Below are 26,553 nucleotides of genomic sequence, written 5' to 3'. Positions count from 1 at the left end.
ATCCTATAGCAAGGAACAGAAGGATTGGCTGCACATGCGTGCCTGTTGTATGTTCACTTCAGGGGCCCCAGTTCTAAAGTAGGAACGGGTCCCACTCCTTTGTGACATTGATGCTTGTCTGAGGTGAGCTAACCCCTTTAATCACTTGGTTGCTATTTTCAGAAGTCGGAGTCTCTGAGAATGCAGTATCGCTACTTGGACATCCGCAGCGCCCAGCTTCAGTACAACCTGAGGCTGAGGTCCAGGATGGTGATGAAGATGAGGGAGTATCTGTGTAATCAGCACGGTAAGTGTCCCTCCAATCACATATAAAGCACAGGTTCAGTAAGATTAACATCCAGGCGGCAGACCGCAGATCGCCGGCTGCGCGCTGCTCCACTGGTGAGGGACTGGGTAGGTTAAGGCAGGTTCTCTAAAAGGATTACAGATTTGCCAGAGACTCTGGTGTGTTTCCGACTGACAATGCCTTGAGTCACAGCTATAACAGAGAATATTGAACACTACATGATATTTTGGTTTTTGGAAGCTGAATGACTTCTCGTGTGCAGGTGAAGTGTCTGCCCACGCCGTCAGGCTTCCTATAGTAATGTCCTGGAGATCTCTGTCTGGCTCTGTACAGTGCACACTGAGCCGGATCGTTCCTCTCCATACACTGCACACAAATGCTGTTTTTGTATACGCTTGAATATTAAAGGGGTTGTCTCCTCTCATACATTGGTGGCTTATCACTAGTATATGCCTGGGACCCGCACCTATCTCTAGAGTGAGGGTCCCCAAAGTGAACGAGAGCACACCGCTCTTCTATGGCAGTACCGAAAATAGCCAAGCGATCGAGCTTGGTTATTTTCAGAAGTCCCATAGAAATTAATAGCGCACCGCGCAAGAGTGCCCACCGCACCATCCACCTCTATGGTACTGCAGGAAATGGCCAGGGGGCAGCCGCGCATGCTCTGCTGTTCTTTGCTTACTTCGAGGATCCTGTTCTACAGATAGAAGATGGAACCTGCATCTATCCGGACATTGGTGGCATATCCTAGCAAGATGCCACCAATGTCTGAGGTGAGACAACCCCTTTAAGATAAACCTTTATTCTTTCTTTCTGAGAAACCTGTTGTGAGAGAGATGATCACAAGTGTCCAATACGTAAGTGGTGATATGAGCTAGACACATTGTGCATTAAAGGGGTTGTCCAGGCTACAGATATAGGCCTCGTGCACACGGCCGTTGTTTTGGTCCGCATCCGAGACCGCAGTTTTGGCGGCTCGGATGCGGCCCCATTCACTTCAATGGGGCTGCAAAAGATGCGGACAGCACTCCGTGTGCTGTCCACATCCGTTGCTCCGTTCCGTGGCCCCGCAAAAAAAAAAATAATTAACGTCCTATTCTTGTCCGCGCTTTGCGGACAAGAATAGGCAGTTATATTAAAGGCTGTTGTGCCGTTCAATTTGCGGAATGCGCACGGACACCATCCGTGTTTTGTGGATCTGCGATTTGTGGACCGCAAAACACACAACGGTCGTGTGCATGTAGCCATATTGCGAGGAACACATCTGTGTCGTGACCTCGAGCCGGCTCACTCAACCTCAGAACTATTAGGACACGTCATCACATCAGAAGGTCACTTTGCGACCACATCAGGATAGGTCATCTTTATAAGATTGGTGGGGGTCTGATGTCTGACATCTCCACCATTCGCCTGTTTCGGGCAGATGTGCCCCCAGACACTATGTACAGAGCCAGGAGCAGACAGCACTGTACACTGTGTAGTCGCTGTGCCAGGGCACTGCCGCTCGGCTCCCATTCCAGTGAATCGCCTGGTATGCTGGTATGCTGTACAGTTTCCGACCCCTCTGATCTGATATTAAGGACCCATCCTGAGGATAGGTCACCAATATCTGTAGTCCGTACAACCCCTTTAAGCCCTTCCCAATTTTCACACAGAATAGCATAACCTGCTAGGGAGATTATTGACTTGAAACTAGCAAATTGGCAGAGATGGGGTGGATTATTATTGTATTTTTTTTACTTGTGTCCCCCAGGGTATTAAAGCAGATCTGCTGTAAACTGTGGCATTGCAGTGACTCGCTGTGGGAGTGGGTGCGACACAGGACTCTGACTACATGATCCGATTTTTCTATTTTACAACTTTTCATCTCATGCCACCATTTAGCCGTAGTTTTGTTTATACCTTCAGGTCATGTTGGATTTGAACAGGCGCAATCCTTTTGTTCTCGGTCATCAGCTTAGGGTACTTTCACACTTGCGTTTTTCCTTTCCAGCACAGAGTTCCGTCCTAGGGGCTCAATACCGGAGAAGAACTGATCAGTTTTATCCCCATGCATTCTGAATGGAGAGTAATCCGCTTAGGATGCATCAGGATGTCTTCAGTTCAGTCTTTTTGACTGATCAGGACGGAGATAATACCGCAGTGTGCTACGGTTTTATCTCCGGCCAAAAATCCGGAAAACTTGCCGGCATTTTTTTTCCATAGGAATGTATTAGTACTGGATCCGGGATTCAAAATACTGCAATGCCGGATCTGTCCTTCCGGTCTGCGCAAACCGATAAAAATGTGAAAAAAATAAATGCCGGATCCGTTTTTTCGGATGACACCGTAGAGACGGATCCGGCATTTCAATGTATTTGTAAGACGGATCAGGATCCTGATCAGTTTTACAAATGCCATCAGTTTGCATACATTTAGACGGATCTGGCAGACCGTTTCGGCGACGGAATCCTCTGCCGCAAGTGTGAAAGTAGCCTTAGGCCTATTGCACACGACCGTATGGCTTTTTCAGTGTTTTACGGTCCGTTTTTCACGGATCCGTTGTTCCATTTTTTGTTTCCATTGTGTTTCCGTTCCGTTTTTCCGTATGGCATATACAGTATACAGTAATTACATAGATAAAATTGGGCTGGGCATAACATTTTCAATAGATGGTTCTGCAAAAAACGGAACAGAAACGGAAGACATACGGATGCATTTCCGTATGTGTTCCGTTTTTTTTTGCGGACCCATTGACTTGAATGGTGCCACGGAACGTGATTTGCGGGCAATAATAGGGCATGTTCTATCTTTAAACGGAACGGGGAAACGGAATGCATACGGAGTACATTCCGTTTTTTTTGCGGAACCATTGAAATGAATGGTTCCGTATACGGACCGTATACAGAACGCAAAAAACGGCCAGTAAACGGCCAACGGAGCATGCATGTGTGTTGGGAAGGGATTCGGGAAGAATAGCTTGTTTTGCTGACGCGTATCTGAAGTATAAATCTCTGCTTTTGTAGAACCAAATGGGACAGATATTATATTAATCTGAGCATATGCTTTTGCTTGCACGCCATCATGTGTCTCTACCGGTCTTTTCGGAATTTGTACTATATATAGGTTATCTACATACAGATGAATGGTGCTCGTTTCTTTTGTCTGAGATGGGGAACATGTTGAGCCATTCATTTCAATCTTTTGTTTTAGGATTTGTGGATGTGGAGACTCCAACTCTGTTCAAGAGAACCCCTGGGGTATGTAAATGTTCTGGAGAGCTTGTTGGTTAAGCTTGTGGCCGTGTGGTTAGGAGTACTCTTTCTAAATGGGTACAGACTTGCTGGATACCACGGTTCGAATCCCAGCGGCGGCTCCTTGAGTTTCTGGAAGCTGAACTATTCCTTGTGTGCAGGTGAAGTGTCTGCCCACGTCCTCAGGCTTCCTATAGTAATGTCCTGGCGATCTCTGTCTGGCTCTGTACAGTGCACACTGAGCCGGATCGTTCCTCTCCATACACTCTGCATAGAATTCTTTTTGTTTGCTTTAGGCCTCTTGCACACAAACGTTTTGCCACCACATATGGCGGGTCCGCAATACACGGGCACCGACCCGTGTGCACTTCACTTGAATGGGTCCTCAATCACTGAGATGCAGAACGGAAGCACGGATCGGAACCCCACGGAAGCACTACGGATGATGTTTCTGTACGTGCCTCCGCACCTCAAAAAAATAGAACTTGTCAAGTTGAATGGGTCTCGATCCTTCCCGGCCGCCGCAAATTGCGGTCCCCGATGCACAGAATGGATGCACAATGTTCGTGTGCAAGAGGCCTTATAATGAGCAGTAAACATCCAGTTCTGTACCTAGCCAGACCAAATGGCTTAAAGGGCATCTGTCAGCAGTTTTGTACCTATGACACTGGCTGACCTGTTACATGTGCACTTGGCAACTGAAGGCATCTGTGTTGGTCCCATGTTCATATGTGCCCGCATTGCTGTGAAAAATGTTGCGTGATGTTTTCACTGCTTGGCCCTGTCGAAATGCAGAGGGCGCAGCAGTTACAGAGAGAGCAGAGCCTCTAGGTGTAATGGTCACGCCCTCGTTGCTCCTAGAGACTCATTTGCATATATTAAAACATCATTTTTCTCAGCAATGCGGGCACATATGAACATGGGACCAACACAGATGTCTTCAGCTGCCAAGTGCACATGTAACAGGTCAGCCAGTGTCATAGGTACAAAACTGCTGACAGATGCCCTTTAAATCTTGATAAAAGGATGATGTGATGTAAATAAGTTTCATTAGATAATTTATCAGATATGAATTACCGTTTTTTTTTTTTTTTTTTTTTTTTAAATCGAAATTGTAGCATATGCTTCTATTATAGCTGGAAATGATACACATGAGGCAATACAAAAGAGTAAGGAGGGATATACCAGTATTGATCGAATGTATTGTAATGTTCACAAGATGCTGAAAGTGTTCTCCAAATTGGGTTAGAATTCTGCTCGTTGAATTTCTCTCCAGTGGTTACAATAGTGCAAACAATTGTAATGTCACGTATACGGTATGTCATGCATTATGTTTGTTTTTAGGGTGCCAAGGAATTTTTGGTTCCTACACAAGAGCCTGGCAAATTTTACTCGTTACCCCAGAGTCCCCAGCAATTCAAGCAGCTTCTTATGGTTGGTGGCTTGGACAGGTAATGTGAGGGTGGTGTTTGTTTCTGTGCATGACCAGAAAATGGTAATCAAAAATTCCGCACACTCGAAAATCGCCGTCCATAGGACGTGGTCCGTGCAGGGCGCAGAAGTGCGGTAGCGACAGCATTGACTCACAGAGCCAGAATCGAGCAGGTAAGGCTGAGTTCACACTTCAGTTATTTTTGGCTCACAATATCTGATGGCAATAACTGAAGTGTGAACTCGGCCTAAGTATACTTCCCTTCACGGGTCCAGCGTGGTAGGGATGGAATAAAAATAAATAAAAAATAAAAAATCATTTGTTTACAACCCCTTTATTGCAGGCATATCCCCAGTTTCAACTCATTTTAAAGAAGTGATCATTACTTACCTAGCATATCCCATGCTGGGATCAGTTTACTTGGCTGCAGCGGTGATTTGACGTCCCGTTGACAACATTTGACAGCTATCTTCTGCAGTGCTCCGAAGAGGCCAGCGATTGGCTGCAGTGGTCATGTGCTGTCGACGTGACGTTACTGCTGCAGCTGGTGAGTGGAATCAAAAACCTATAGTCACAGCCATGTCGCATACTTTATTAAATGATATTACACCCTGATTTTCTCTGAAAGGAGAGCGGTAACAAAGAGTGTCTGTCACTCTGGAGGATTCGTCCTGTCCTGCATTACACAGACAATAGGCAATGTGCAATATTTCATTTTCCCTGTGGTGGCGCTGTGGGGGATATTGAACATTTACCGCCAGGTTTCCCCACCGATAATTGATCAGCTCATCGTCAAGGTAGACTAGTAGGGACTGTCCAAAATCATTCATTTTTATTAGTTTTATATGCACATGTTACAGAAAGTAGAAGCATCATTCAATAAAGGTACAACAAGAAGCAATTCTCAATATGTCTAACGTTACTTGTAAATTTGTATACATTGTCTGGTTGCATACAATACCCCTGCCTGAACCCAAAATATCCCTCCCCCCAAACCCCTCATTCTGGTATGAGCTGCACTTTTACCCCAAAACATTATTCGAGAGGTCAGGCTTTAGTATTGCTATGTGATAACCCACTCCTGTGCCGCCATGCCACCCCCCTCATCTATGAAATTGATGTGATCATATGAGTGAAATCAATGGCGCAGATGCAAATAAACAGTGCTCATGTATTTGTAGATACTTCCAAGTAGCCCGTTGCTATCGAGATGAAGGGTCGAGACCAGACCGACAACCGGAATTCACACAGGTATATCATACAGGGCATCACTCGCATCCTCATCCGGGAGAATGACAGAGTCAGGGACATGAATAGCATTCATTTGCCCCCTGGTATTCCTTCTGTCTAATGACTGTTGACCAAAAGTGGGAGGAATGAGGCCGAGGCTGACAGTTGTCAGAACAGTAGGATTGGGCATATCAAATAAAACATGCCTGATCCTCATTTTCTCTGACATCTGTCACCAGTGGAGAGGCAGCGGGTTGCTATATTTGCCTCTGCTTACATAAAAGTTAAAGGGGTTTTCCAAGATTTTTTTTTTCTTAATTTTTTTTTTACTGATGACCTCTGGATATGTCATCAGTATGTGATCATTGGGGGTCTGACACCCGGGACCTCCGCTGATCAGGTGTTTGAGAAGGCACCAGTGTTCCTGTGAGCACCACGGCCTTCTACAGCTTTTCCTAGGCCAGTGATGACACCATCATCAGTCACGTGTCCTAGGCCCAGCTCAGCCCCATGGGGGCTGAACACAATACCAAGTACAGCCGCTATACAGTGTACGGCGTTGTACTTGGTAAGCTGCGAGAAGATCACGGCGCTCACAAGAGCACTGGTGCCTTCTCAAGCAGCTGATCTGCGGGAGTGCTGGGTGTTGGACCCCCTCATCAGTATTAAAATTCTCGGAAAACCCTTTTAAAGGGGGTTGTCCGGGTTCAGATCTGATCCCGGACATGCCCATATTTTCACCCAGGCAGCCCCTCTGATGCGGTCCCTTGCCCTGCGCTGGATCACGCAGGGCAAGGGCTTTTTTATTTACAATAATACACTGCCCAGCAGTGTATTCCGTGACGTCGCCTGCTAAACGGCTAGGGCAGCGCTAAAGCCCGCCCATCAGTGCCGGTGACGTCACCGGGCTCACTGCTGGGTGGAAGCCTCCGCCTGGCAGCCCTAAGGAGAGCCCAGTATGTCACCAGAACTCCTTCGCGATTCAGCGCAGGGCAAAGGAGAGCATCGGAGCATGAAATTCTCCAATGCTCTTGTCAGGGGTGAAATTCTGGGTATGTCCAGGTTCATTTCTGAACCCGGACAACCCCATTGAGTCTGTTCATAACAGAAGCCATGATGTGCCGAATCGGCTGTATGATAGATCCAGGCTGCTCTGAACGGACATCATTCACTTGAATGGGTTTCGTCATGGTTTCTGTCCTTCTGATATTACTGTGCGTATGGGCAGTATTAACTCGGTAATATGATTTTTCTGGAAGCCCATCCTCTTAATATTTCTATCCCTAGGTTGATATTGAAATGTCCTTTGTGGACCAGCTGGGCATCCAGAGGCTGGTAGAGGGCTTATTGCGGTACTCTTGGCCTGAAGAGAAGGGAACCCTACCTGATCCATTCCCCACCATGACATATGCTGAGGCCATGAGCAGCTATGGAGTAGATAAGCCGGACACTCGCTTCCAAATGAAGGTATGCCACGTATCCTACTGGTTTCTTCATGTCTTTGGTATTGCCAAGAGCTGTGTACATATGGAACCATCGTGATAGTGCATACTTTATGGTCCACACAGATACCTTTAGCATAGCTTTGTGTAGTGCACAGATGTCACCCAAGAAGAGCCATTCTAGTTCACATGGACATGACCTGCACAATGTCTGGAAGATAACTGTGGTCACATAGGGACGAGGGTCAGCTATATCATAGTCCACTGACTGTTACTTTTGTCATCAGATCATGGATGTGACGGCGCAGATGAGGACCTTGTCTCTGGGATTTGTACAAGAAGCTCTCAGTAAATCCCATGGATGTGTGAAAGCCATAAGAGTCCCTGAGGGAGCGGTGAGTAAAACCAGATTGGTAACTCAAATTTTATTTTATTTTTTTATACATTTCCTGCTTCTTCTGTGTCGCTGTTGATTTTATAGTGTAAGAGCTCCACCTGGCGGTCGCCACTTGTGTAGGGAGCTCTTCAGCAGCACCACCTTGTTATACAGAAGGATTCTTCAGGCAGTGATGCTGAGCATTCTTGCTGCCCAGCAGGGCTCTCGGAGGATGTCCTTTTAGAAGCTGAGCACAACCGTCAGCACCCCAGGCTGCCATTGCGACCGATTGGAGCCCTGTGGTACTGATTGGAGGACAGAGGAAGCCACCACCCTCTAACTTCTCAGATGCTATTCACCACAACATCTGGGGGGGGAGGGACAGTCGGTCCCAACCGCTGTGGGCAGGTTTCAGCCATGTAGTGCAGCTGACGCCCACCTCAGCGCCCCATTTTGAGTGCAGTGTTCTGTCAATCCCATAGACATGCTTGACCACCTCTGTATTCAACCTCCTCGCTACGGCCGTGCAATGAGGAGGAATGAGGGTCTTGAGACCTGTTTTCTGGTTATTGTTACGGCCCCCAATGATCATACCTATCATCTATCCTGAGGATTGGGGGGGGGGGGGGGGACCACTAACACCTCCCCATGTACAGCTATCTTTGTATACACACTTACACAGAGAATGCTATCCATCACTGATAACACCTCCCCTGTGTACAGCTATCAGTAACTGACAAAGAATAAAACAATAAATTCCACGGCACTCCCAAAAAGTAAATAAGGCTACTTTCACACTAGCGTTCGGGTGTCCGCTCGTGCGCACCGTTTGAAGGGGCTCACGAGCGGCCCTGAACGCATCCGTCTGGCCCCAATGCATTCTCAGTGGAGGCGGATACACTGAGAATGCATCCGCCTGCCAGCGTTCAGCCTCCGCTCCGCTCAGTGAGCGGACACCTGAACGCTGCTTGCAGCGTTCGGGTGTCCGCCTGGCCGTGCGGAGGCGAGCGGATCCGTCCAGACTTACAATGTAAGTCAATGGGGACGGATCCGCTTGAAGATGACACTATATGGCTCAATCTTCAAGCGGATCCGTTCCCCATTGACTTTCAATGTAAAGTCTGAACGGATCCGCTCAGGCTACTTTCACACTTAGAAAATTTTCTAAGTTTTAATGCAGACGCATCCGTTCTGAACGGATGCGAACGTCTGCATTATCGGAGCGGATCCGTCTGATGAAACATCAGACGGATCCGCTCCGAACGCTAGTGTGAAAGTAGCCTAAGAGTGTTCTTTAATCACCAGACAGCGACGTTTCCATCCTCTTACTGGGACTTTTCTCAAGCAGTGGCCCAGTAAGAGGTCTGAAACGTCGCTGTCTGGTGATTAAAGAACACTCTTTTTGGGAGTGCCGTGGAATTTTTTGTTTTATTCTTTGGATGTTGGATTGCTTCTGCAGGCACCCTGTTACATTTATTCTGCAGTGCTCACAACATTTGGAATTTATCAGTGACTGACCACTATCTCTGTATACACACTTACACAGAGAATGCTATCAATCACTGATAACACCTCCCCTGTGTACAGCTATCCGTGACTGACCACTATCTCTGTATACACACTTACACAGAGAATGCTATCAATCACTGATAACACCTCCCCGTGTGTAGCTTATGTCAAAAATAGCAGAGAAATAAATTTATAAATGACAATTTTCCTGTATCTTTTCCCACAAAACGATATCTCACAGTTCTACTTTCACACTTTGTACGTGGTTTCCACCTTTTATGTATTAGTCTCTGTATCTTGCTCTTGACAGATTTATCTAAAGGGGAGAGCACTGGATTCAATATTGCAACTAATCAGGAACCAGTATAACCAGGTACAGTATATGGAAGGGGCCATGGACTATGAAAAACAAATCCTTACCTTTTTACAAACCTGAAATCTTATTGGAGACCAGTAAAACATTTTTACAAAGTGTCCTTAGACCAGTTTCATGCACAAGAGATGTTTGTTGTCTTTTAAAGTGGTTATCAGGGACCTTGCTGATCAGCTGTTAGGCCTCGGTGCTCTGTGAACATCATGGCCTCTTCCTAGGCCAGTGACGTCTTTTTCATCGGTCACGTTGTCTCGGTGCTGCTCATTCCCATTCAAGCGAATAGACCTGAGCTGCATTACCATGCACAGCCACTATACAATGTATGGCGCTGTGCTTGGTAAACTGTTAGGAGCTCAAGTGAGCACAGCAGCCTCTTCAAGCAGCTGGAAGTCTGACCCCTAGCCTGATGTTGAGGACTTATCCTGGGGGATAGGCCATCAATATGAAATTCCCGCAGAACCCCTTTTAAGTTTTTATTTTATTTTAGGGAGGAGCATATTGTGTACCATTCAATGTATAGTTAGCTCCCCTTGCAGAGGATATAAAGCTTATACTTCTGTAAGGATACAGATTGTAAACCAAATCTCAATCCACAGTGTCTTATGTGCCTAGAAGATGATCAATGGCACACAATACATACATGCCGTTGTGAGAAGTGTCATCATCCAATGATATTTCATTTCCTTGTGTACACTCATCAGAGTATTCTATATTGATTACAGGACATAATGGCTGTTATAGTTAGAGCTGATGGATCCTGGAAATCTCCTCTTGGGAAGAATCTCAGTGAAGAATTGCAGAAAGCTCTTGCAGGAACTACTGGGGCAAAGGCTGAAGATCTCCTCCTGCTGGCGGCGGGGCCACATGACACCGCTGTGAGTGCCGCCTCTGTATTGCTGACTGTTCTGTAGCTCCATGATAAACATGGGGGGAGATTTATCAAGATTGGCGTTCCCATATGCCAGTCTTGATTGCCCTGCACGGGAGTAAGATGCGCCTGATTTATTAAGAATGCAAATGCATCTTAATAAATTAGTTGCGTCTTTGGCCCTCAGTGCATTAGGGGCTGGCGCAGACTTGAGCTATAAACTACGGTAGTTTTTGCTCATAAGTTACAGTAAATCCGGTGTTCGTGCGAAGCCACTTCGGAAAAGTGGTGAGAAGCTGAAAAAGTTGCAAATAGGGCGTGCACCATAATTTTGTGACATAATCCATTAGTAAATGTCCCCCATTGTGTTATTGTTTGCTAAGTTAGTTGTCCAGCATTTAAAGGTGTTGTTCCAGTTCTAGATATTGATGACCTACCCTAAGAATAGATCATCAATATCAGATCGGTGGGGACTGACAATTAGCGAGCCTCACCATCAAGTGCCGAAAATGACAGAGGATGAAGCAGGAAGCGCTGTCCACCGTGTAGTGGCTGTGCCGGGGTTACTGCTGCTCAGCTTCCATTCCTCTCGACCATCGTCTGTCTTATTTCCTGCACCCGTGGCTGATCGGTGGGAGTGCTAGGTGTTTAAACCCCCACCGATCTGATATTGATGGCTGATCTTAACGACAGGTCAGCAGTATGTAGAAGCCTGACAACCCCTTTAATTTCCTATTAGGACATTTGTAGCTACAGAACGACAACCGAAAACGGTAGTAGACTATGTGTCACGTCTATCATTTGTCTCCCATAGTGCACTGCTTTAGGCAAGCTACGCCTTGAACTGGCCTCAAAGCTAGAAGAATGTGGGGTACCACTCTGTGACCCCAATACCTTCCACTTCTTGTGGGTTGTTGACTTTCCGCTCTTTCTCCCTAAAGAAGAGAACTTGAAGGAGCTGGAATCTGCTCACCATCCATTCACCGCTCCTCACCCAGATGACATGGAGCTTCTGTACACAGACCCAACGAAGGTAAAACTGTATGCCTGTGACCCCAGCAGGAGGCATAGAAGCTGAGGAGTTCTGGTGGTCTGGAGATAGGTCTTCTCTAGTCTGTTGCCCTCTGACATGTTATGTGCTTCAGGTTCGCAGCCAGCACTATGACCTGGTCCTAAATGGAAATGAAGTTGGAGGTGGCTCAATTCGTATTCACAACTCGGAACTTCAACGTCTGGTTCTCCAAGATGTTTTAAAGGTCAGAGCTTTTTATTGCTTGTAAAACTACAGAACTGTTTTAACCCCTTAATAGCCACATTAAAATAGAAAAAAGTCTCCAAAAATTGTCACTTTTTATTGTACATTTTGAATTTGTCTGAAGTGAATGTAGTTGGCGCACATCTTGGGGGACACAAGTGCATTTTAACCCCTTAGTGACATGACTCATTTTAGCCTTAAGGACCAGTAACATTTTTTTCGCCTTATGTATTGCAGTGGCCATAACTCTTAGATTTAGCCGTATCTATTTTAAATGTATTTTTTAGGTTTTTTTTTTCTGGCTTTCCCTGTGTGGTACAAATAACATAGCTTTATTCTGTGAGAAACTACTATTATGATGTCGCCACATTATTATTATTATTAAAATATATATATATATATATATATATATAATATATAATATATAATATATATATATATATATATATATAATTTTATTTTTTTTCTCCCTGCAAGCTGTCAGCTTCCCCATTGCATCCCCCCCTCCTCCAGGCTGGCTGAGATCACAACTAGCTGAAGGGGGGGAGAGCTGCTTTGACTCTTCGTATCGTGGTCCTGGTCTTGTTTGAAAGCTGACAATCTAAGTTTTAAAGTAAGACCAGATTCACAGCACATTGGGAGATATAGCTGTTAGGAGTGAAAGCAGCCGAAACCTGCTTTCATTCTTGGCTGCTATCACTCCTGAGCTGATTTCCAAGGGTACCTTCACACACGGCCACGTGTGAAGGCACCCTAACAGCATTATTTCTAACCAGCTGTATCTGGTCTTGTTTTAACGCTTCGACTGTCAGGCTCTAGCTGCTACTGATCCCAAGATATGAGGGGTTAAAGCAGCCGTCACCCTACTTCCCAAGCTGTACTCTGAACTGTTAAGTCCGTTTCTCAAAGTAAGGCAAAACTATTAAAAGGTTAATATTACAATATAGTTATGAATGTACAACATTTTTAGAGAATGTGGCATTTAAGATCATCCTCACCTTTTCCAGTTTGAGAAAATTTAGGTCTAGATGTGCTTTATATAGATAAAACATATCAACTATTATTATATTTGACTTCCTGTTTGACGAGGGTCACATGGGCGCTTCCGCCCATAACTGGCCACAGCCATGATGTGTTGCGGCACAGAGGGCACATAACCGCTGTGGCCAGTCGGTGGGAGCAGGTAACTTTACTCTGCAGGTCTGGCTAAAAGACCCCTGAAGGTGGACAACCTCTTTAACAAAGGTACGGCAATCTCCAGATGGCAGTACTGCCCCCGGCACCTGCACTTCAGGCTTGTGTTTAACACAGAAGATAGTTTCCTGTGTTTGCACGTGACCAGTGCTCTGTACCAAGGGGGGGTTGTCTGGCTTATGAGGCTGGTTTAGCTACTGAAATATCTGTCACAGCCTATGCACAGACATAGAGACTGGCGTCGCCTTTGAAGTGAGCCATTGAGCCTGTCCCCTGCACATACAGAACAGGAAATTATGTCTTATGTCGAACACAAGCCAGAAGAAGAGCTCCTGGGATCTGCACTGATATCTGAAAATCGGGCCACCTTTATTTATTCGTAATCTGCTCCTTCTTTTTAAGACATGAACAATTTTTTTACTTTTTGTGCTTGAAAACCCCTTTTAAGTATCTCCTTACCTTACAGCGTCTTCATGTAGTAGATCTTGTAGTTCTATGTTTTACTTAATTTTTTTTCTTCTTCATATATTCCAGTATTAATAATTACTTTGTCATTACTCCAGTATGTATCACACATTATAAAGGGGTGATAAAAAAAAAAAGAAAAGCTGGTGACACAATCTGTCTGCTTCTGCAGGAGGACGTGAATCTTCTGTCACACCTTCTAGAAGCCCTGGAGTCTGGAGCGCCCCCTCATGGTGGGATTGCTTTAGGTAAGTTTGTGCAGTTCATTTTACTCTTGAAGGTAGGCAAATAAAATGGAGCTTGGGAGCCTCCGCTAAATAATATTGAATCCAAATAGTCAATCTTTATGTAAATTGGTTCTTTATTTACCCCATGGGGCATTTCTAGCTGTAGTGTGGGTTTCCATGGAGCGACTGCAACCCTGTCCCACCCATGGTGACCAACGGCTGCACGAATATGCAGGTTAATGGATGTGTGCTTGCCGCATCCTTATGTCCGTTTCGCAAAATGATAGAACATGTCCGAAAAATGTGGACCCATTTGAAGTTTGTGGGTCTGCAAAAAAAAATAATGCTGTTGCAACACGGATTGCGACTGTATTTTGCAAATGCCATAATTTGCGGACTGCAAAACGGATATAGGGTGTGCATGTGGCCTTAAATTGTAATCGGAACATACACCAATGAGCCGTGACATTAAGACCACCTGCCTAATATTGTGTAAGTCACCCTTAGGGCTCATGCACATGACCGTATGTATTTTGCGGTCCGCAAAAAACACTGACGTGTGCATTCCATATTTTGCAGAATGGAACAGCTGACCCCTGATAGAACAGTCCTAACCTCAGCCGTAATGCGGACAATAATAGAACATGTTCTATTTTTTTGCGGAACGGACATACGGAAACGGAATGCACACAGAGTACCTTTCGTTTTTTTTTTTTTTTGCTGACCCACTGAAATGAATGGAACGGACGCGGAAAGAAAATATGTTTGTGTGCATGAGCCCTTATGTTGTCCTCTGACGGGGTCCTATGTTATCTGTCCCCAAGACGTTATTACAGATCCTTTAAGTTGTGAGGTGCGGCCTACAAGGATCAGATTTATTTTTTCCATCATACCCCACATATGATCAGTGGGTCGGAGATCTGAGGAATTTTCAGCACCATTAACTCATCGTCATGTTCGTCAAACCAATTAGACCCGTAATTAGATTTACTGTCAGGCTAGGATTAGCGGCTGTAACATGGACGCCAGAATGCGCCTGAGGCCACGGCCACACAGTCAGGTTTCAGATGCAGTTTTGGAAACCAAAACCAGGAGTGAATAAAAAAAATAAGTCGTATCTGTCCTTTAGGTCTCAAGCACGACCATATTTTCGTCCACATCCGTATGTCCATCCTGTAGGCCCCCAAAAAAGAAATAGAACATGTCCTATTCTTGTCCGTTTTCAGGACAGTAATAGGCATTTGTAATATATTGCAGGACCTGCGGGAGGGGAAATGCAGGATGCAAGCGGCCAGTATCCGCGATTTGCTGGCCGCAAAAACAGTCATGTGCATGAGACCTTATATTTTCTCTTTTTTATGATCCATTACGGATTTTGGCTTCCAAAACTGCATCAGGAAACCTGAACGTGTGGCCGTGCCCTTGGAATCGAGTGTTTCCCAACTAGGCAGACAGGATCTATTAACCCATGTGTGATTGATTTCACTATTTTACCTTTTTCATATTTAGGATTAGATCGTCTCATTTCAATTATTGTTAGAGCAAAGAGTATACGTGACGTCATTGCATTCCCTAAATCGTTCCGAGGACATGATCTTATGAGTAATTCGCCGGACGCTGTGTCAGCTGAGGATCTGCAGTCCTATCACATACAAGTCACACCCAAGTGATGAAGCTGGGACCAAGGAAAGTCTGAAACAATGGACACTGGACTGAGATGAAGAATGCTTCCTTGTTACATTCTCGGACTTCCCAGTTTGCAATGGTGACCGGATTTAGCCCCGAGAATCACATGCATGTCATGTGGAACGTGAAAGCATTCCAAGTGAGGTGCACTTTATAATAGTTTTGGGTGTGTCTCGGTGGAAACCTGTTCTAGCAGGATTGCATCATTCTTAGACTACTTTCACACTAGCGTTTTTTGCGGATCAGTTTTGGATCTGCAAAAACGCTTCCGTTTTTGTACAATAGTACAACCGCATGCATCAGTCATGAACTGATCCGGTTGTATTATGTCTTATATAGCCATGACGGATCGTCATGAACTCCATTAAAGTCAACGGGGACGGATCCGTTTTCTATTGTGTCAGAGAAAACAGATCCATCCCCATTGACTTACATTGTGGATCAGGATGGATCCGTCTTGCTCCGCACCACATCAAGGAGAGAAAAAGGCAGCCGAACGGAATGTATGTTGGTGCACTCCGTTTTCATCAGTTCAGTTTTGTCCCCATTGACAATGAACGGGGACAAAACTGAAGAGTTTTCTTCTGCTATTGAGATCCTATGACTGATCTCAATAGCAGAATTGAAAACTCTAAGTGTGAAAGTAGCCTTAAGGGCTCATTCAGACGGCCGTATGCTGTCTGCAAAAATACTGAATGCTATCTGTTTTTTTGCGGATCCGCAAAAAAACGGATCTGCAAAAAAACGGATAGCATTCAGTATTTTTGCGGACCCATAGACTTCAATGGGGCCATGTCCTGATTTTCACGGACAAGTATAGGACATGTTTCATTTTTTTTGCGGATCCGCAAAAAAAACGGATAGCATTCAGTATTTTTGCGGACAGCATACGGCCGTCTGAATGAGCCCTAAGGGTGCTGAATGCCTGAAGTAAATCTACCTCTATTTTGGAAAACTGGTAGCCTCCTTGCCCAGGAGGGTCATGTGATTGCTTTACATCCAACCATCTGCTGCCCCCAGAACAAGTAACCGGACCGGAGGGACTGATTAACAGCTTACTTACATAGTAGGGGTGATGTACCGTCAGTGGTGCCTTGATCTGCTACTGGTGTGCACTTATTTCTGATCTTAAAGGTTTGGTTTGTTTTCTTTTAGCTGTATGGTCTACATCCATTGTGTTGCTGCTATAATAAATTTTCATATTTTTTTTAAAATATATTTTCTTTTTATAAAAGTATATTTATAATCTGTTGTTGCAACAGTCTATTTGGATGTTGCGTTCACCTTTCATGTAGATTTTAAAGGGGTTGCCCAAGTTAATTACTTTTTAAAAAAAATGTATTTAAAGATTTTATATTGTTAGAAATGAAAGAAAAATACTTTAATGGGGTTTTCCTGGATTTTAATATTGACGGGGGTCTGACACTTGGCACTCAACGATCAGCAGCGAGCAGGTGCAATTACAAGAGGCCATCCAATTCACTTCAATGGGACAGCCTATTCCTATTTAAGTGTATAGTACAGAGCCGTCCCAGTGAAATTAATGGGACGGCTTGTAATTACAACTGCTCACCGCTGCGATGATGACGGCAAGCAGGTAAACAATGAGGGTAATGATCTATCCTGAGGATAGGTTGTCAATATTAAAGTCCTGGAAAACCCCTTTGAAGTGTCTGGGTTCTATCTGTGATCTACTTACAGGGCTAAAGGCTGGTGTTTCACATGCCAGTCTTGGTAAGGAAAAAAAAATACCCACTAGTGGAAAATCTAATAAGGCCTCCTGCACATGAACGTGTGCGCCTCATGGCCCGCAATGCACGAACACCGACCGTGGGGCAGTGGATCGCGGACCCATTCACTTTAATGGGTCCGCGATCCGGCCGTTCCGCAAAAAGTTAGGACATGTTATATCTTTTTGCGGAATGGAAGTACGGGACGAAACCCCACGGAAGCACTCCGTAGTGCTCCGCATCTCCAGATTTGTGGACCCATTCAATTAAATGGGTCCACATCCGTGAAGCGGAATGCACACAGAACGGTGCCCGTGTATTACGGATCCGCAATACGGCAACGGGCAGCACATGTTCGTGTGCAGGAGGCCTAAATTTGTCACATCTTCTGCTGTCTGTGCACCTGAACTGAATTCTACTCCAACCAGGAATTTGAGTAAATATCAGGTGTAATATGCTCCAGTGTGACTGTGGATGTCCACCTGCTCCCACCCATACCTTGCCCACTTCTTGTAGAAGTGACGAGGGTATCAGAGAAAGCTAAAAAGTCACAGAATTTGTTTCAAATGGGCAAAAAAAAAAAAAAAAAACTGGAGTGAACCGGTTGTTAATAGAGATGAGCGAACTTCTGTTTTAAGTTCGGCTTCCGGTTAGCGGAGGATCCCGATATGGATTCTGAATTCCGTTGTGGTCTGTGGTAGCGGAATCAATAATGACCATTATTGATTCCGCTACCACGGACCACAACGGAATTCGGAATCCATATCGGGATCCTCCGCTAACCGGAAGCCGAACTTAAAACAGAAGTTCGCTCATCTCTAGTTGTTAACTCTTCTATGTGTGTTGTACCCTCTGGAGCACACATTTTGGGATTTGTTGCATGGGAGAGCAAATTTTCTAAAGTTTCAGTTCACCATCTAGAACCAAATCTTACGAGGCGGATTATCCTCCAAGCCATAGAAAAGGCAATAAGACAAGCCCAGCTCTAGCAATGACTGTTTATTATGGATAGTATTGTGAGGGGTTAATAAAATGTCAGGTTGCATACAATACAACACTGTGTCCATGGGCAGAAATCCCATAGACCAATGAGGAAATAAAATTAAATTGCACTTTTTAGGCAGCAATGTGTCAAAACCTTTTGATCCGATATGTAAATCTGCATTTCTATAAACATTTGTATTCTCACGGCAACATATTTTATACATACAAAACACGCACATGAATCAGGCAGCCCAGGCTGAAGCACGTAAACGTTTCCGAGAGGATCACCAGCTGGCTCAAGCCTCAGGGCCCTGGTTTATACTAAAATAATACAAGTTCCTTAAAATAAAGTGTAAAAGTGGCAGGAGTCCAAAGTTCAGTCTGAGGGGCCAGAAAGAATCCACGGGAAGGAGGGTAGAGTCTGGCTGGACACACGGCGGGGCCCAGGTCTTCTCTGCTCCGTTTGGTCATCTTGTGCTCTTGTGGGGGGTTCTCTCACCTGCTGTTATGTGCTCTCCTTGGGTGCCTGTAGTACTGGGCTGGAGGCCTGGGCTCCCTGTGGAGACTGGGGGGTGGCGGGCTGGCTCCCTGTGGCGGTTTTAATAGAGTTCAGGGTTTTACTAAACCAGGAGTTTTTGGCAGCTTGGATTTCATTGAGCAGTGCTCCTCGCTGGTGCTCCAGCTCCTACAGAGAGATAAAGAGATCAAAGGTGGCTTCTTAGCAATTTATAAAATAGGTCAACTAGAGAGATTTACTAATCAAAATGGGGGTTGTTTATCCTCCCCATGCTAGAAAATGGTGTAAAAAAGAAAAATAGCACAATTGCATTTTTTGTCTTTTTGCCCATGCGCCTAAATTACCAAGCAGGTGATTCTACGCCACCCTCAGCAAATTCATTTAAGCTGGTGTACGGTGTGCACAATGTTGTGCCTAAAATAAAAAAATCAAGTTTCCATCCATAATGAGAAAGTGAAAACAAAATTTTAGAAATTTGTCAATTTATGAAAAAGTAAAAACTACAATTTGACATGAATATAAGTAGGGATGAGCGAATAGACTTCAGATGCTTCATCCGAAGTCTATTCACATAAAGCTTTGTTTTAATACTGTATGGAACGCCCTCTGCATACAGTATTAAAACAAAGTTTTATGCAAATTGACTTCGGATGAAGCACCTGAAGTCGATTCGATCATCCCTAGATGCAAGTATTCAGACCCTTTGCTATGGCAATTGAAATTTAGCTCTGTATTCTCCCATTTCTCTAGATCAGGGTTTCTCAACTCCAGTCCTCGGGACCCACCTACCAGTCATGTTTTCAGTATTTCCTTAGTATTGAGCAGGTGATATAATTAGTGTCCATGCATCAGGACTTACCACAGGTATTTATTCTGTGGGATATTCTCATCCTAAACGGTAGGTGGGTCTCTAGGATCGGAGTTGAGAAACCCTGCTCTAAATCATCTTTGAGCTGCTTCTACACGTTGATTGGAGTCACCTGTGGTAAATTCAGTTGATTGGACATGACTTGGAAAGATACAGCCCTGTCTGTATAAGTTCTCACAGCTGACAATGCATATCAGAGGAAAAACCAAGCCATGAGGAGGAAAGAACTGCCTGTAGAGCTCAGAGATGGGATTGTATGGGGGCACAGATCTGGAGGAGGGTAAAAAAAGGTTTTATGTTCTTTTATTGTAAATCCAGTTATACAAGTACAGGCAAGGCCAACGTTTCGGTCCACCAGGACCTTGATCACAGCCTATGAGCCATAAGATAGGAACAAGTTTGCTGGATGTTAGCATCCCAACACTGATATCCAGCAAACCTGCACCTATCTTATGGCTCACAGGCCATGATCAAGGTCCTGGTGGACTGAAACGTTGGCCTTGCCTGTACTTGTATAACTGGATTTACAGTAAAAACATAAAACCTTTTTGTACCCTTCTCCAGATCTGTGCCCCCATACAATCCCGTCTGAGCTCTACGGGCAGTTCTTTCTTCCTCATGGCTTGGTTTTTCCTCTGATATATGCATTGTCAGCTGTGAGAACTTATGGCTCACAGGCCATGATCAAGGTCCTGGTGGACTGAAATGTTGGCCTTGCCTTTACTTGTATAACTGGATATACAATAAAATAACAAATATAGCATCTGAATTGAGTGCCGTGGTATTTTCTACTGGATTTTTTTGTGACTGTCATGTCGCAGTGCGATACCATTGACTATCATTACAAAAAGATATTGCTGTGTAGCCCTTGCCTTATGGCAGAGCAGCCAGAAAGAAGCTTCTCCGTAAAAGACACACAAGTTTGCAAAAAATAATCTGCAGCGAAGAATGGTGGAAAATCCCTGAATCCAGGTGTGCAAACCTTGTGGCATCATCCCCAAGAAGACTAGATGCTGTAATCACTGCCAAAGGCGCTTCAACTAAGTCCTAAGTAATGGGTCTGAAGACTTATGGCAATGCAAGATTTTAGCTTTTGCTTTTCAGTAATTTAGCAATTAACATTCTTACACTTTCTCATTATGGGGTAATGAGTATCATATCTACTAGAGGCTTAGAGTTTTACTGTGGAGGCAAGGCTGGAACTGAATGTGATGGACGATCCCTTTAATATTGTGCTGCTTTACAGCAAATAAAAGACGTAGCCTGTGCTAGATGACCCCTCTGCTGTTCTGCTTTATTCCCTACGGACATCTATTTCAGTCTGCTCAGGACATGCCTACTGGAGTCTCATTCTTGTAGGGAAGCGAGCATGATGAATGACCCCTTTAATATAGCTCTGCCTTAAACCAAATAAAATGACCCTGGCACTGGGTGATCATTCATTATCTGTACCTGTATTTTACACTTGGCCTCCACAAGCTGCAGTTTGGTCTGTGCCAGCTCCAGCTCCATCTCTCGCAGGTGCTTCATCAGAGAGTCCTTCTCGTCATCTCCGCAGTCTCCACTGGAGCTCTGAGCTGATCCTTCCTTACTGAAGATCTCGCTGCACTGACTGCAGGACATCACCTTGGCCTGAAGAACCAGCATGGAAATCATGTTACACGCTGGGATCTAATACACACGTAGACGCTTCACTGTATGCACGTGTCCCATACGTGACTGCATCTCACCTTTACAATCTCTAGCTCCTCCCGACTTGCCGTCTGTTGTCTTTCCAGCCGAGTGCTCAGCTGAGAGCATATCTATCAGAGAGGAGACGACGAGTGACATTAGTTGGGATGTGGCTCAATAAGTAAACTTTATTATTGTCAAGGAGAACCTGTTTTGGGATTTAGGACATTTGACGCCAGAATGTAGTTTTAGTGTCCATTCACACGTCTATAGTGCATTGCGGATCCGCAATACACCCAGCCGGCACCCCCATAGAAATGCCTATTCTTGTCCGCAATTGCGGGCAAGAATAGGACATGTTCTATTTTTTTTTCCAGAGCTGCGGACCGGAAGATCGGGGCCGCGCTCTGGAAATGCGGAGAGCAGTGTGCTCTCCGCATCTATTCAGTCCCCATAGAGCAGGCATGGCCAACCTGTGGTTCTCCAGCTGTTGTAAAACTACAACTCCCACCATGCCCTGCTGTAGGCAGTCTGGGCATGCTGGGAGTTGTAGTTTTGCAACCGCTGGAGAGCCTCAGGTTGGCCATCCCTGCCCTAGAGAATGAATGGGTGCGCACAACACTTGCGGACGTGTAAATGGAGCCTAACACTGGGTCCAATCCCAGTGCCCACTGACAGCATGTGTGGTAGTGAGTGCGCCCCCTGCAGGCAGCCGTTACCGTTATGGTACTGGCTGACACTTACCTGTTTGTACTCTGCTATGATAGCAGTTGTCTTTTTAATTTCTTGTTCTGCCTTTTCTAACTGCTTTCGGAAAACTTCCTTTAGCTGCGGGGTGGAAAGAAGACTCCTTTATTAACTGTTCACATGATTTACCGCACAGAATTCCAGCGTCGGCAGAATAGTCACTGGCAATAGTCATATCTGTATTTACAGCATTACTTACAGAGGACCTGTCACCGCTCCGGACACGCCTGTTTTAATAACTTCATGCATTCCCCATGTAATAACACTTCCGGAACATCTAGTCTTATGTCTGTATGTTGTGTCATTCCTTTATTATTTCTACTAGATGTTATGAATAGGGGTGAGCGAATCGACTTCGGATGAAACTTCGCTCTAATACTGTACGGAGCAGGAGCTCTATACAGTATTAGAATGTATTGGCTCCGATGAGCCGAAGTTAGAGACTTCCGAAGTCTCACGAGACTTCAGGCAATAACTTCATAAATTAATTTGTAATGTAAACTTGGGTTTGGGAAATGTTTTTTTACAGTAGAAATTGATTTATGAAATTATTATGCAAAGTAATAATTGTGGCTCATAGGAGCCAATCCATTCTAATACTGTACAGACCGCTCACTCCGTACAGTTTTCAAGCGAAGCATTATGCAAATCGACTTTGGATGTTTCATCCGAAGTCGATTCGCTCATCCCTAGTTATGAATGATTTTCTAGCAGTCTGCAGTAAGAAGAGTACAGCGTTGGCGGTGTTTCCCCGCACAGTCTGAAAATGGCAGCACTAGTTGGATAGTGTGCGTCTGCAGGTACACCGCCCCAACTGGTTACCTCCCCTCTGTACCCTTACTGCAGACTGCTAGCAATTCATTCATTACATCTAGTAGAAATAATAAAGGAATGGCACAACATAGAGCCATAAGAATAGATGCTCCAGAATTATTACTACATGGGGGATGCATGAATCTAGTAAAACAGACATGTCAGGAGCGGTGACAGGTCCTCTTTAAAGGAGTATTCCAGTTAGATTAAGTTATCCCCTATCCTGTGGGGAATATCCTATAACTATTGGATTAGATTCTATGGGAATTCTGGAACTCCCATAGAAATAAATTGTGTAGATGGCCACTTCGTTCATTGCAGGGGGTACGGGCCCCCTATTCTCATGAGCAGTGTGGGCCCCAGCAATCTAATAGTTATGGGATATCCCCCACAGGATACGGGATAACTTAATCTAACATGGGGTACAAGGCACCCGTTCTCGTGATCAGTGGTAGGACCCCACCGATCTAGTTATCCCCTATTCTGTGGATATGGGATTACTTAAAGGGGTATTCCAGTTAGATTAAGTAAACTGTTCCTCTATGCTTGACATTGGCCATTATGGTAATGCACAATATGCATCATTAGTATTAATATTTGCATTGACTGATATATACTGTAGTAGGAAATTAATCAGCACAGAAAAAAACCTGAAGCATAAGTAAATGTCAAGCACCTCTACTTGTCATGCTATCGCACATGTCCAGTAGAGCCGTGGCTGTTCTCTGACTGTGACCTCCATCTAATTATACAGAGCTTTGGAGAAGATTTCTATCCAGTGAAAGGCCAACCGAGGATTTACAGATTCCCATACGGCTATCCCTAGGCGACAGGTCTATAGTCACATACATATCTGACGAAGCCCCCTCACCTGTGCGGTTTCTTCCTCCTGTTTGCGCTTTTCCTCCTCGGCTTCGATCAGCCTCTGTTTGGTGAGCAGAAGTTCTTTATTTAACACTTCAGCCTTGTCTTCAGCCTGTCGACCGAAAATGCAGACGGTTAGACCTAGACAACGGCGCCATGTTGTATGGTGAAGCAATGCTCATAAAGGACTGTCAAACTGAACCTGTCCGCTCCCGAGGGCAGCAGTGGACAGGATAAGTGAGCCATGTTATCTGTAAACCCCATGGCCTGGCAAAAATATTCATAGGAAGTCTTAGTAATGGTAATTGGAAGGATCATCAACTAAAGACTCATGCAAACGACCGCCCCCTTTGTTATAGCAATGCTCATTCCTGTCTGCAAAGCGGACAAGCTCTGTAATTTAAGGAACGGCTGCACGGATGCGGCCAGAACACAAATGTCCCCTTTTTTTTGCGGATCTATATAAATGAATGGGATCGCATGTGGACCCAAAATACAGTCGTGTGCATGAGTTCACATCTGCGTTCTGAATTCAGTTTTTCTGTTCCATCATAGAAGCAGAAAAACAACCAAACTCTGACAGATCAATCACAAAATGGATACAGACACGTGCTTGACTTCTAATGGGACCGCCGTCACAGTGTCCATTGTTTTACCAGAAAACAATACCGCTGCACGCATGCTGCGCTACCGTTTCAGGCAAATGTGACAAAATCTGCAATGGAGGCTCGGCAGATATGAACAGGGCCTCTGTCTAACTATACATGGATATCATGGTAGTTCAGCCACAGACAGAAACATTATGGATATGAAACATGAAGTAGTGACCCGCGCCTTGGTAAATAACATATCGCGTGCCACCCACATTCCACGAGGGTCTCTGACTTCAAAAACATAACGCATGTACGGGATTGCTGGTGGCCTGCGGTGAACTGAAATACCACGGTTATTAGATGAAATGTCTCACCTGGTCCAAATCATTGCGCAGAGCGATCTTACTGGTGACCAGTTCATGCGCCAAGTCGTCATTTTCCTGTTCCAGTCTCATGCTGGTCTCCTGGAGCCTCCGATTTTCTCTCTGTGGGTGAACAACAGGCAGACAGGTTACATTTACTACTCCTAACCTGGAAAGGAACGCTATCAAGCAAAGCATCCGTAGTAAAAACAGGGACCAGACCTCATGGACGTGTCTCTGCCCATCTTCCAGCGGCAGCTCTACCTGTTCGGTCACATCTCCCATCCTACTCGTCAGAAAAACAACAGACGAGGACGACGAGAGTTGTAACCGATACGACGCCAATGGTCTCTGAGGGCTGGTCACGACGTACAACGGGCAAAGCTATACACACACATGTGACGGGAGCCTGGTCCTGACTGTGCAGCATTTTGTGCAATTCACTGCTGGTCAGGACAAGGCAGGAGGAAGCAACAAGCTAAAGGATTTCACAAGCGGAGGCGCGACCTGCCTTGGGCAATTTGTGCTTACGACAGACATAAAAGGATATCGAGCACAAGTGCAAGCACACAGCAGCTTTTCCCAAACCCACACGTACTCCTAGACGGCAGACGCCTCATACACTGGACTGTTCCTGGATACGCTCGGAAGGACTTCCTCGCATTCATGCAGTGGCTGCTGTTAAACTGCAACTCCCAATATGAACTCCTAGCTGGAACTTGTACTTTTTATAATGGCTGCTGACCGCCAGTCTAGAATTTACTTCTCTGTGCCCTTATGTCACCGGCGCAGGGTATGTTGTCTTCTAGGTGAACTGCTGCTAGATCTGGATCCGGATTCCTGGGCTGGTTAGCAATCACTTGCACTGAAGCCTCCGAATGTCTGTGTGATGGGAAGGTCGGGCTGCTTCCTGAGCTGCTGCTGTGCAGGAAACAGCGCGGCTCTATCTATTGCCTTATTTACCAGAAGTGAGCAGACCACGGTCTTCCTGGAGAAGCCTGTGTGGCTGCACTTATTATAACACAGCAATTCACGTTATAGGGTTAAAAAAAATGAGCGTATTAGCAAAAAAAAAAAAAACTGCGGGCGGAGTCCTTACTTTTAAACTCCTTTAGGGTACGGACACAGTCAGGTTTCTGCATGCAGTTCTGGAAGTGAAAACCAGGAATGAATACAAAAAAAAAAAAAAAAGAGTAGAAGTATCTGTCCTTTATACTTTCTCCCCTAATACGATCCACTCCTCATGTGGCTTCCAAAACGGCATCAGGGAACCTGACCATGTGGCAGTACCCTAAGGCCGAATGCAAACGACCGTGGAACACGGACGTGAGCGGTCCGTGGTATCCTGGCCTGGCATCCTGCTGAGAGCACGGCGTCATTGTTTGCTATGATACCGTGAGCTTAGTGCCGCCGCTGCACTACAGTAATACACTCGTATAGATCATTTTTTTACTGTACTGCAGCGACGGCACGAAGCGCACGGCGTCATAGCAAACAATGACGCCGTGCGCTCCTGCTCTCAACAGGATGCCACGGACCACTCACATCCGTGTTCCACGGCCGTGTGCATTCAGCCTTAGGTGCAGAAAATCCGCATGAGATCTGCACTATATTGTGTTTTTGGGGCGTTTTTTTTGCTGCAGATTTGATGCAGATTTTCCGCAGATCTCACTCTTCCATTGAAAAGGGTGAAATCCAAACAAGAAAAACGCAACAATTGACATGCTGCAGATCTGAAAATTCAATTTTCAGGTCAATTTCCGCACTTTAGAAAAATCATGGACACCTTGCCTTATTTCTTATCTCATACACTTTCAGGGTACTGTAT

General features: G+C 45.1%; 2 protein-coding genes and 2 non-coding genes across 8 annotated transcripts in view; 3 read left to right on the top strand and 1 right to left on the bottom strand.

Annotated features, from left to right (window-relative positions):
• The window catches only part of DARS2 (aspartyl-tRNA synthetase 2, mitochondrial), a 31,925-nt gene extending 16,110 nt beyond the window's left edge, over positions 1 to 15,815 (top strand). For both annotated transcript variants that reach the window (XM_040406739.1, XM_040406740.1), the window contains exons 7-18: positions 163 to 286; positions 3,479 to 3,525; positions 4,864 to 4,970; positions 6,133 to 6,202; positions 7,469 to 7,648; positions 7,911 to 8,018; positions 9,819 to 9,881; positions 10,604 to 10,756; positions 11,564 to 11,782; positions 11,895 to 12,005; positions 13,836 to 13,911; positions 15,400 to 15,815. In XM_040406739.1, the coding sequence (XP_040262673.1) occupies positions 163 to 286; positions 3,479 to 3,525; positions 4,864 to 4,970; positions 6,133 to 6,202; positions 7,469 to 7,648; positions 7,911 to 8,018; positions 9,819 to 9,881; positions 10,604 to 10,756; positions 11,564 to 11,782; positions 11,895 to 12,005; positions 13,836 to 13,911; positions 15,400 to 15,560 (1,419 nt within the window). In that variant the 3' untranslated portion in view covers positions 15,561 to 15,815. The remainder of the gene's footprint in view (positions 1 to 162; positions 287 to 3,478; positions 3,526 to 4,863; positions 4,971 to 6,132; positions 6,203 to 7,468; positions 7,649 to 7,910; positions 8,019 to 9,818; positions 9,882 to 10,603; positions 10,757 to 11,563; positions 11,783 to 11,894; positions 12,006 to 13,835; positions 13,912 to 15,399) is intronic.
• LOC120979929 lies at positions 519 to 654 on the top strand. Its single transcript, XR_005774430.1, has one exon.
• Positions 3,651 to 3,786, top strand: LOC120979930. The gene has a single exon (XR_005774431.1).
• Positions 15,816 to 18,290: 2,475 nt separating the features above from the next.
• RABGAP1L (RAB GTPase activating protein 1 like) overlaps positions 18,291 to 26,553 on the bottom strand; it is a 328,801-nt gene continuing 320,538 nt past the window's right edge. For 2 of the 4 annotated variants that reach the window (XM_040406738.1, XM_040406734.1), the window contains 6 exons: positions 24,738 to 24,848; positions 23,778 to 23,882; positions 22,091 to 22,174; positions 21,406 to 21,477; positions 21,128 to 21,307; positions 18,291 to 18,975 (listed from right to left, as the gene is read on the bottom strand). In XM_040406738.1, the coding sequence (XP_040262672.1) occupies positions 18,796 to 18,975; positions 21,128 to 21,307; positions 21,406 to 21,477; positions 22,091 to 22,174; positions 23,778 to 23,882; positions 24,738 to 24,848 (732 nt within the window). In that variant the 3' untranslated portion in view covers positions 18,291 to 18,795. Of the gene's footprint in view, positions 18,976 to 21,127; positions 21,308 to 21,405; positions 21,478 to 22,090; positions 22,175 to 23,777; positions 23,883 to 24,737; positions 24,849 to 24,947; positions 25,282 to 26,553 lie in introns of those variants that run through there. The other 2 variants (XM_040406735.1, XM_040406733.1) reach the window with 2 other exon arrangements.

This window comes from Bufo bufo, chromosome 9 (assembly GCF_905171765.1).
Source record: "Bufo bufo chromosome 9, aBufBuf1.1, whole genome shotgun sequence".
Taxonomy (NCBI): Eukaryota; Metazoa; Chordata; class Amphibia; order Anura; family Bufonidae; genus Bufo; species Bufo bufo.
This window is presented reverse-complemented; position numbering and strand designations above follow the sequence as displayed.